General features: G+C 42.5%; 1 protein-coding gene across 1 annotated transcript; it reads left to right on the forward strand.

Moving 5' to 3' along the window:
• The first annotated feature begins 439 nt into the window (after positions 1-439).
• On the forward strand, positions 440-1444 carry XCR1 (X-C motif chemokine receptor 1). Its single transcript, XM_066571871.1, has one exon. It carries the CDS (start codon positions 440-442, stop codon positions 1442-1444), a length of 1005 nt encoding a protein of 334 aa, XP_066427968.1.
• The last annotated feature ends 10268 nt before the right edge of the window (positions 1445-11712 follow it).

Genomic DNA, 11712 nt, shown 5'->3' on the forward strand with positions numbered 1-11712 from the left:
TGCCGTGACCAAGGATCATCTATACAGTGAAGTGCTTAGGAGCTGGATACCACTCCAGAAAACTGAAAAAAACACTAGCGTATTTGAAAGTCTTGGCACCTGAGACATTTCTATCAAAAAAAAAATGCACATTCATACAGTAGAAACTTGGTAATTGAAAGTTGTCACCAAACATTTTGGTTCAGAAACTGAATTTCTGACTTATGTATTTGAGGGCTTTGCAATAAGTCTTTGGTATCTACCTGTTCATATTCTAGTCATAAGAAGAAATGAGTCCTTTGTCTCTGCAAATGAAGAGTTTCACTGCTGCTTTTTCTGCCTTAAAACAGAAACCTCCACAGCGGGATTTTAGTTATTGAGTTGATTTTCACCAAAGATTTGATTTGCTGCAGTCCTTTGAAGCAGCTGCTGGAGAACAGCACAAGATTTGCATGGGAAAATGGATGAAGGATTTTATTTAGATGATAATTCCTCATATGAATACCTTTATGAAACCAACGTCTGTGAAATGGGTGACTATTTCACATTTAACATCTATCTCACTGCTGTCCTCTACATTCTGGTATTTTTCCTCAGTCTGCTAGGAAACTCTTTGGTGTTATGGATCCTACTGAAATATGAAAAACTTACATCTTTAACAAACATCTTCATCATGAATCTCTGTATCTCTGATTTAGTCTTCTCCTGCATGCTGCCTTTTTGGGTAGTGGACCAGACCTTTGGATGGATTTTTGGTGAGTTCCTTTGCAAAGCATCAAATGCTATTTTCTCCATTGGCTACTACAGTGGTGTTTTCTTTTTGACTCTCATGACTATCCTGAGATACTTGTTTGTGGTGAACCCACTTTCAACTCTGAGATCCCAGACGCAGTGCTGTGGTGTTCTTGTGTCCTTGGCTGTTTGGACTGTTAGCATCTTAATTGTGGTTCCTGAGGTGATTCACACCACAGTGCAAGCAGACTTGGAAGAGCACAGGTTCTGTGATTATGCGAATGGGAATTGGAAAAAGGTGGACATTTATGTGAGAAATGTACTCTTCCTGTTTTCCTTTGGAGTCATCGTGTTCTGCTACTTCAAGATACTCATAATCCTGCTTAGAGCAAGATCTCGCAGAAAGCACAGAACTGTGAGACTCATCCTCATTATTGTGGTGGCTTTTTTCCTGTGCTGGGCACCCTACAACATCCTCAGCTTCCTGACTACTTTTCCACCACCTACCTGTCAGTATGTGAAAGACTCCAACCTTGCCTTTCACATCAGCCGTCAAATTGCGTTCTCCCACTGCTGCCTCAACCCTGTGCTCTATGTATTTGTTGGAGTCAAATTCAAGAGGCATTTGGCACAGTTATGCAGTCTGTGTTTACACTGCAGCAACGATCAAGCCTCCAGCCCCGGGACCTGCTATGAAGGCAAATACCAGCGTGAAGGGACATCCCTCTATTGAAGCAAGACCTAACTATTAGGACTAATCCTGAATGAACTTTCAGATTTTGCATGCTATGGATAGCGACTAATTCTTAGAGGCACTTCCCTGAAAAGACACACAAATTTATTCTTTGCAAACATGCTGTGTATGAAAAATAACAAAATGTATTTGCAGTGGGATGAAGAGATGAGAATGCCAAGAAATTACTTTACTGGCCTGAAAGTTTTAAGTTCACAATTTTTTGAACAGTGAGATGGATTTTCTCTCACTTATACTCTCTTTTGAAAAGAAAAAAATTGCTTTTTCCTTTGGGCATTAAAATATAGGTTTTAACATAAAAGTTGTTTCATATCTTTTTCTTACCTGACTTAAAATACTTGGATTGTATATAGCAATAGACACATAGGTATTTTTTGTAAATTTTAATGCCTTTCAATGTTCACCATTTCACTCACTGGTCTTTTTTTTGTGGGGAGTGATGTCTCTGGATTAACTGTTCTGACAAAAGCTGCAAGACCTTAGAGTTTCTGAAGTTCTCAGGGCAAATGTTATTTTATCTTTTGATAGATACATAAATATAAAACTAGCTTTGTGTAAAAGTAATCTTTTGGATCTGAAATTGATAACTTTAGGAGAGCCCTAGATGGAACACATATGCTAAACAGATACTTCACTAGGATATCAGTTTTCCTTCTGTTACTGCTCTTTGCCACAGGATTCTTCCAGTCTTTGAATATGGTTTCAGATGAAAATCAACAGCTCATCTCCTGAGCAGAGAGGGAGCATATTTGCCTCTAATTGCTCTTTCCCTCCTTTTCTCTCTTTCCCATGGTGCTGAGAACACTTAAACTTATAAATAGGTTATAGTGCAAGAACAAATGGCTTTTTAAATAGCAGGATAAAAATGGTTTGCTTTATTTGTAAAATTGATTTTTGGGGTTTTCTTTAAGATAAACTGATACCCTTCTATCTAGCTCAATAGACATTTTTAACCCCAGGCAGTGTAACAAATAGTGCATACTCCAGTGTAGCTGAATGACAAAGTCCCTGCAAAGAAGAATATTTAATTTCCCAGCATTTATATAGAAAGCCAAAGTAGTTTTGCAGTGGCACCAAGCAATGGTTTAGTAGCGGTTCTAAGCCAAAATTTGGCTTTTTAGGCATCTGTCTTAAAATGTCTATGCTGTTTCTACCCAAATTCATTTGACCTCTAAAGATTATCTGGAGCAGACAACAGATTCTTCACAGCTGCTGTGCAGTTTACAAAAGGAAGAAATTCAGATAGGCCCATAATACAATATCCTATTTCTGATTATACCCAGAAGCAAGAATACCTAAGGAAAACCATAAGAATGAGGCGAACATATATGACATAGACCTATACAGTCTTCCTAGGGCTTGTCCATAGTTTCTAGTTTGTTTAGTTGCCAGAACAAAGTGTTAGTATCATGTCCCTTATCATCAGATGCACCTTTCTGAACAGATCAGTCCTGGTATCTCACTTACTACAGTAACGGCCTATAACGTAAAAAATTGAAAAGGGGATTTATTAATTCTACAGAGTTCCAATTCACTTGTGTTCAGACAAACCATGGAAAGATAGAAGTTGTCATTTTTTCTGGCTGTGGTGGAGACCAGCGTTTGGCTATTGCTTCCTGACAAGAAATGAGTTTGAATTTCATTTGAAATTAATGTGGCTTCAAGAGACTTTGGGCTGGGGACTGAATACGTCAATTATTGAAGAGATAAATTATTGAAGGAAAAATTAGTCCAATTTCTTATATTCTTATATTCTATTATATTCTATATATTATAGTCCAAATTCTTATATTCTGATAAGCCAGGACTACTTCATAGCAGCACATCTCCACAAGAGGAAAATACTGTGACCATGAGTACAAGAAGGTCTCATGCATCTACATAATTTCAACAAGCTGTCATTCAACTCATTGTCCTGGAGCCACATGACTGTGAAATTTTTACTGTTCATATATTTTAGATCTATCTAAAACAAAGTTGAGAATTATAATAGAAGTACAAAGTCTGAAATAATCCTGCTCTGCCCAGTTTTTAGCAAATTATTTAAATCTGCTTGTAAGTTCAGCATATTTTGTTATTTTGTTTCAGTGTATCTGAGTATGTAAAAAGAATTCTTGATATTACCCAAATGTATTGCTGCCATAACCAAAGTAACTCCGAACATAGATATGCTGCCTCCAGATATAATGAAGTAGTACTAATAAACATTCAGAAATCCAATGGAATTCTACCCTGTGACTATTGTTCTCAGCCTCTGATAACCACCTATTAAGGTATTTTCAATTGAAGAAATAATTGTAAATTGTCGTAGGTTAACTTAGCATGGAAGAGACTTCTGGAGGTGATCCACTGCTCCGTGCTGCTCACAGAAGTTTTATCTGCCTGATCAGACAAGGTCACTCAGGGCTTTATCTGGTCAAACTGATAATCTGCAAGAATGGGGACTCCAAGTCCTCTGAGTCCTTGTTGCAATGCTTAATGACTCTTATGGTGGATGTTTTTGCTTCCACACAAACAAAATTTCTTTTGCTGCAACCTGGTGATGTTGCTTTTTCCTTGCCATCTCTGTGTCTTCACATTAGGGAATGGAAAAGAGCTATCAGATCTCCCCTAAACCTTGTTTTTTTCCTGGGGCTAAACATATCCCAGCCAATTTAGTGTCCTCATACATCATGTGCTCCAACTCCCTGTCCATCTTGGTGATCCTTCATTGGGCTGGCTTCAATCAGTCAATGTCTCTTCCTTACATTGGTGGCCCCAAAACTAGATACTCCACTGCAGATCACGAGACCTGCAGTACTGAGACATTGTCAGTGACCACGAGAATGTCAGACAGAGCGGAATAAAGGTTTCCCTCAGCCTGATGGCAGCACAGGCCCATAAACAGTTAGTCCTCACTGCTACAGGGCCACACGCCTGTGCTGTGTTCAACTTTTTGTCCACTCGAAATCCAAGATCTTTCCTGGCAAAGCTGACCCCTAACCCCATGTTTAAGGAAACATCCTGTTTCCACTAAAATCAATGAAAATTTTGCTTCTGATCATAATCAGAGCAAGAATTAGATGCATAAATGTGTGCAATTTTGGCAAAGCACAGCCTTGTACTTCTTTACTGCCACAAGTGTTTTCACTGAGAGTCAGGAAACCTTCATATTCTCAATACCAAAACATATTTGAGTTTGTTTCATTCCTCCAAACAGCACTGCTTTCATCCAACAAAGAGAAGCAAAAAAAAAAAAAGAAAAAAAAAAAAGTTCTTTATCCCTGTGCCACCCATATAGATGTATATAAAAGACTCTGTTTCATTTAAACTGCACAGTCGAGTCTATGTCTTGGTTCTCCCACATTGTTGTTGGTGCAGTTGAACCAGCACCAAATCAGATAAAATACTTGGTACCTACTTTGTCCACCCAGGAGTGAAATGCAGCCAGTTCTGATTACTTTAGGAACCTGATGTGCTCTGGTGGATGTCAGTCTCTGACCTGATATTTAGCGGAATATTCTTCCAAGCTCCTCAGCCGCTTTGTCTAAAATGCCATATTTGCTTCTAGATGTTTTCTAGAGCTTTGCTGGTTCTTTTTATGTTGCATGCTCCCAGCTTTATACCTAATGACAATTATTTGTCCACCTATTCAAAACAGCATGCAAACAAATGCAAAAAGTGCTTCCAAAGCTTTCTCCCCACAGTCACAGAAAGTTTCTGATGATGAACAGCAGCCTGTTGTTCAGTCTAGCTACAATGGTATGTTAAGCCATTGAGGGTGACCAGGGGAACTGGAGTTAACTACTCTCATAAAATACCTCAAGTGCTAGTGGAAGCAAAGCCCTTCTGTCATTATAGAACATCTATTAACTCTTGCAAAAAAACTTAAAGAAAACATGTAGCACATATAACAATAATGTCAGACAGATGGAAGGAACACCTTCTATGGACACATACTCAGAGACCATCATAAAACACTCATCTGTAGTGCACAGAAGACCACTAAGCAGCAATTTAGTTGTTTTAGTTGATTGAGTTGGCTCTCTCTTATCACCCAGTGAAAAAACTTTTCCCAGCAAAGGCTTTCCTTTTGGGGGCATGACTGACATTGCCTTTCCTAGGTAGTAAAACTGAAAATAATTCCCATCTAGGCCATCATGGTTTATGAAGAAGTTAATCAATAAATTTTATCAGAGTAAACATACAGGAAAGCAACACATGTTGAGCAGACAATGTGGGCTTTTTCTAGTGCAGCTTCCAAAAAAGAAAGATCTCTCACATCTTCTATTGCTATGAAATATGGAAAATTCTAAGGAAGTGTTGGTCAGCTATGGATCTAGTTGGAAACAGCATGTTTTTGTCTGAAGAACTTGATGAATACATAAACAGGCAATACTTCAATAATTAAACATTTCTGAAAGTAGCTTGTTACTACATAATTAAAAAGAGGAACAATCCATTCTAATTGATTATTTTCAAATGAAAAGTAGAATTCCACACAGACTTTTTGAAAATTTGTAAAATAAAATCCATTGCAGTGAAATTCTATGGGATTTGATTTACCATTATTTGTGTCTGATGACCCTGAGATTACTTTTGGAAGACACCCAGTTCCTAGAGATCAATGGAAAACACTCATTTTCAGCAGATGCTCCTGGGACTGCGGCATGATTCAGCAAAGTGTGCCAAGAAAAGTAAGTCTGAGGGTTGCTTCCAAACGGTGTAAGACATCCCACTGCATCCCATGCATCCCAAAGGCATATAACCTGCATTTCTGAGGGCACTAAAATGCTTTTGAGCTATTCAAAAAACATACATTAGATGAAGATTAATCATCAAAACCTAAGGTCACTTAGTCATTCTTATGTGTGAAGGATGATGATGACATGTCAGTGACCACATACTACACATATTTCCTCAAGACTCTTGAAAATTCGATGCTTTGATCTTCAGCTTAAGCTGATGTTTATGACGCTAAGAAAGTCACAAGCATGGCAGCAAGAACTGATGACAAACTGCTTGCTCACAAGTTTAATTTAAAATCTTTTGTTTACCAAAGCAATGTGGGAAAAAAAGCAAAGGAAGTTTTTCAAGTTCACACTTCAAGTGCAAAACAAGAGTAGCCTATTTCAGGCACTGGGAAAGAAATGTCCTTTCAGAGAATCCTTTGCATTGTGGGAGGGATAAAATCTGAAAAGAGGAAACAGCCTGCCTGTAGGAGCCTGGAGCTGGGAGTGTTAGGAACCCTGTGCCCCTGTGCTCCCCACACCCTGTCTCAGGAAGCAACCTCTTGTTCCAGTTTCACACCTGCTTTCAGCCAGTCTCTGATTTTATGTGGACATAGTAATCTCTCCCTACATCTTTCACAGAGTCACAGAATCAATTAGGTTGGGTAAGACCTCTGAGATCAAGTCCAACCCATGACAAACAAACACCACCCTGTCAACCAGACCATGGCACTGAGTGCCATGTTCAGTCTTTCCTTTAATACCTCCAGGGATGGTGACTCATCGACCTCCTTGAGCAGTCCACTCCAATGTCTAATCACCCTTTCTGTGAAGAAATTCCTCCTAATGTCCAACCTAAACCTCCCCTGGCACAGCTTGAGACTATGTCCTCTCATCCCTTCAGTTCAGGGATGAGGATTTTTCTTTCATCAACTAGCAAGAGCAGAGAGGGGAAATGTGCTGTATACCAGATTTATCATGCCTGACTTTTGCATTTACCTCAAGTATTCCGTGCAAAGAGCTTGATGAACTGATGTGCAAATGAGGAAAAAAAAAAAAACATTAAAAAAACCCCAGATACTATTCTGTATCTGTATGTACCCCATACAGATACAGAATAGTTGTAAAAGCAAGTCAGTACTATACTAAAATGTATTAAAACAAACAACAAACATTTATTAAGGTTTTTTTTTTCCTCCGTGGTGCCCAGCAACAGGCCAAGGAGCAATGGCCAATAAGTCTAAACACGGGGAAGTTTCACCTCAGCGTGAGGGAGAACTTCACATTGAGAGTGGCAGAGCACTGAATAGGCTGCCCAGGGAGGCCATGGAGTCTCCCTCCCTGGAGACATTCCAAACCCACCTGGACGCGTTCCCGTGTCACCTGCTGGAGGTGACCCTGCCTTGGCAGGGGGTTGGACCAGGAGTCTCCAGAGTCCAACCCAACCCTAAGGACTCTGTGATTCTTTAAAGAGCGACCTTGCGTGAGGCCACCAGAAACACCAGTCTCCCCGAAAGGAAACCACCCCAAAAGCTGCAGCTGTAGCCGAAAGCGACGATTTCTCCCCCAAAGCCGCTCCAAACCCCTCAGCTCGCCCCGCGGCGCTCTGTCTCCGCCACCTCCGGGCACCCCCGGCTCCGCAGCCAGACACCGCCCCGGCTGTGGGGCGGCCCCTCCGCGGCCTCACGGGAGTTGTAGTCGGGCGGGGAGCGCCGGAGTCTCACTCCGGGCCGCCTCTGCGCGACATGGCGGCGGCGGCCGCGCAGGTACCGAGCGACTCCTCCCGCACACCCCCGAGGGAGCGCGGCGGGGCCGGGGGCGGGGAGGCGGTGGCGGGCGGAGGGAGCTGGCGGGCTGAGGGGGAAGTGACTTCGGCGGCTTCCACTTGTTGCTTCGCCGAGCTCGGCTTCGAGGGGAGGAGCCCCGGCGGGGCGAGAGTTGCCGGACGCTTTAGGGGGGGCCCGGGTCGGCTCAGCGGCGGCGTGAGCGCGGGCATGGCGGGGGCACATCAGCCCGGGGTGGGCTGGATGCTGGCTGGCATCGCCTGGGAGCCCCCGGGAACGGGGGGTCCCCGTCCCTCAGGGCCACCACCTAGACCCAGTCCCCTGAAGTGTCATCATGTCCCGCGGTGAGCGCTGACTTTAGGCCGACATCAGCACTGCCCTCTGTTTTCTGCCCTCCTGCAGCTGCAGGGGGAGCGGAGTCACCCTGCTGGAAACCAAACACCCGCCCGCGTCCGTGCCCTCACCCCAGTGTAAAGTGCTGACAGGCAAATATTTGCTGCGGCCCTAATCCCACTTTGCCCTTGTGTCGGCAAATCTGCGGCGGATGGATAGGGAGAGGGTTTTGCTGGCACACGGGGCAGCTGGGGCTGTCTCCAGAGCAGATGCCGGGTTTGCAGCCGGCCCTCCTCCTCCGGCTTATGTTGATCCTGGTAATCCAGAGTGAGCAAGGAGAAGGAAAAAAACCCAAGGTTTTAGTGAAATGGTTGTCTGCTGCCTTTGGACACGGGATTCCACTCGGGCAGAGGTGCTGCGGTGGTGAGTCGGGCTGTGGAGGGGCTGTGCCGTGTTCTGGAAGCTGGTGAATTCCCTGATGCTGCAGCTGCCCCAGCACAGGGCCCCGTTTTCTGTCCGGGTCACTGCATCCAGCCTGCTGCTGACTTTTGCAAGGTTGGTTTGGCACACAAAGTTGGTCAGCTGTAGACTTCACTCTCCTGGTTTTGCCTGTCACTTGAAACCAAGCTTGAAGTTTTAAATTTGAACTTGAACAGTGGAAGAAGTACCAGGCCTTTGTTTCTTTAATGCTGAAGAGTGAAAGTGGATGATTTTATCCAGCTCTGACTTTGTATGCTCATGAAGGCAAGCCAGGGTGAAACTTACAGGGTAAAACATGTTCTCTATCTGGTCAGTAGCATGGCAACATGTTCTCTCTTACGGCCATGCAGTAGTGTGTTTTATGTTTTCCAGATTTTATGGTGTGCAAGACAGTTTCTTGGAGTCTTCCAATGATCCTCGTGGGAGTGCTTGAATTTAAAAAATGTTCTAGACATTCCAAATATTGTTTCCCAACATTCACATTTAGGAGGCTGTGCTGCAGTTAAAAAGTTGTGTCTTAAGATACTGTGGTGCAAAACAACTGATAGTCAATTTCTCTCTGCTTGTTGTAGTGTACATATGTAATATCTGTAGTATATATATCTGACAGCATTTGTTATAAACCTGGTTTCACTACTACTTCACAAGAACCTGTTAGTTATGGAGCCTGATTTTCATGTATGAAGGAGTCTCTTATGTACACCATTTGATAACAGTGAAAGAGTGTATTATGTTTGCAGTCCCTCTCTCCACTGCTAGAGGGTTACGTAAAAGAATAGGAATTTGTCCTAATATCCTGGAGGCTAGGTTCCTCTTGTTTGGTGCATGATGGAGACCTAAAGAAACAACTAGGGAGACAAAACTAGTCAAGATGTAGTCTGTGAAATTGCAGAAATTATGCAGTAGACTCAAGGAAAAGTAATACTGATTTTTTTTTAACCCAGATTGTTATTTATTTTTCTTAGTTGATCACATTTAAAAATTAACAATTGTTTATTTGTCAGATAAATGTCAAACTCTTCAACTATTCTTTACATGTTTTTGAGATTATTAAGGGAACTGTAAGAACCCTAAGTGTTTTTATTGTTACACATTATCATTTTAATGTATTTATTTGTTTCATTATCATTTTAATGTATTTATTTGTTTGTATTACCGTGTGTTTATTTGTTTGGTTTTGCCAACGCAGGGACACTTACACAGCTTGTATCTAGTCTAGTTCATATTTTGATGTAGTAATTCCATTTTGTTCGTGGAGGGGTAGCTGTTTGTGTCCAAAAATTCTCTAATAGTTATAATTTAAAATCCTTTGCCCAAATGTATTCTGAAGAAGGTTTTACAGTTTGTAACACTGATAGAAAGAGCAGAACTTTTTATGCAAAGTGCCTGGATCTCAGTGCAGGCACGGGACTTTGACTTGTATGCCCTTCCTTTGGCTTAATACTTTTGCCCATGTTGGTATTCTGTGTTGATTGGTGGTATAGTGACCTCAGGAGATATTTACAAACAGTTAAACTCTGAATGAGTCCTGCTGGGAAGAAGGATGAGGACAGGAAAGGTCTTGCTACTGCTACAAGCTAGTTTAGGTTTCGAAAGTGAACTGGTTGGATCAGGATATCCCAAATAACTGGGCTCATGCCAAGCCTCTGTCATCTGTGAGCCTTTATCCTCCCAGCCACCCAGCATGACAGTCTCATACAGGCATCTCCTCCAAACGCTTCTAAATCTTTGGAATTTTTAACTCTCAAATTTCCCCTTTCCCCCAAAAATGGTGACCTTCACTGGAAAACACAACAAAAGAGGGAGAGAGGAAATACTCCATTCTTCCTGCTACAGAGGAAGGAAAACAAGAATTCTTTCTGTTGACTCTGGGCAGCATGACTCACTCAGTGGCCTGTCAGTTTGGGTTGTCTCAGCCTGGTTTTTGCTTGCCTCACCCTCTATTTGGTCCACATGTGTGGTCAAAACCTGTAATTTTCAGTGTTGCAAGTTGGTATTTCACTGGGAACTGCATATAGGCCAGGAGTTATTCTGGGGAGCTGCTGGCTGGAGGGAGGACACATGAGGTGCTACAAGAGGGCAAGGCTCAACACCCGTCTGCCAGACTTCCCAAAACCATTAGCTGGAGGAAGCCTTTTCAAGTACTTCTGAAACCTCAGCTTGGAGGGACAGTGTGCAACAGTAGATACAGAGGTAAAAAGTGCTGCTGAGGAAGGGTCCCATTAAAATCCAGGATTTAATTGTTGTTGGTTTTAACTATCCCGAAGTCTCAGACGTGGCTGAGATACTTTAGTCAGCCAAGCTTGCTGAGGAAGTGAACAAGGCTCAGTGACCAATTTTGGAGACTTGAAAGAGATTTTGACATCTCCAAGCTTGTACGATGAGCAAGTTGAGTTTCATGAATCACCAAATGCTCCTCTGCAGCTGGAAGTCCTCTGGTGTTTCTGTTTCTGTAGGTGTCTACGTGGTGCTCCTCAGAGTAGCTCCTCCTGAGTGTCATGTGCCTGGCTTGAAGGATGTGTAAGGCATTTAAATGGTTGTGTGAGTTGTAGAGAGAAAGAGCAGATTTTGTGGCAGGGAGGGACACAGGGAGAATTGTTTAGGAGAATGAGACCATGAAGGGGGAAAAAAACCTTTGCACTTTTGAATGAATTCTGTCTTTTCAGCTCACCATACAGGCATTGAGACAGCAGGGGGAGTGAAATAGGATGGGAGCAGTGTGGAGAAGCAAGTCTCTGGGAAAGTTATGGTTGGGTTAATTGATAGATGTTAGTAAACAAGGTGTAGCTTTCCTGACATGGGACAAGGTGTGGCGTGTCCTAAGGGAAAAGGGCAGACAAGTTTGTTAAAAGCAATACTTGTAAAATTCCTGTTATCAGAAGAGAGCTCTTCTCTTTGTAAACTGACTGCTTCCTCAAACAGGGAAGTTCTGTCATCATGA

The sequence above is a fragment of the Molothrus aeneus genome, chromosome 1 (assembly GCF_037042795.1).
Source record: "Molothrus aeneus isolate 106 chromosome 1, BPBGC_Maene_1.0, whole genome shotgun sequence".
NCBI lineage: Eukaryota > Metazoa > Chordata > Aves > Passeriformes > Icteridae > Molothrus > Molothrus aeneus.

Bases quoted from the DNA above. Each gene is read 5' to 3' on its own strand.
- XCR1 (XM_066571871.1), top strand. From the start codon at position 440: ATGGATGAAGGATTTTATTTAGATGATAATTCCTCATATGAATACCTT.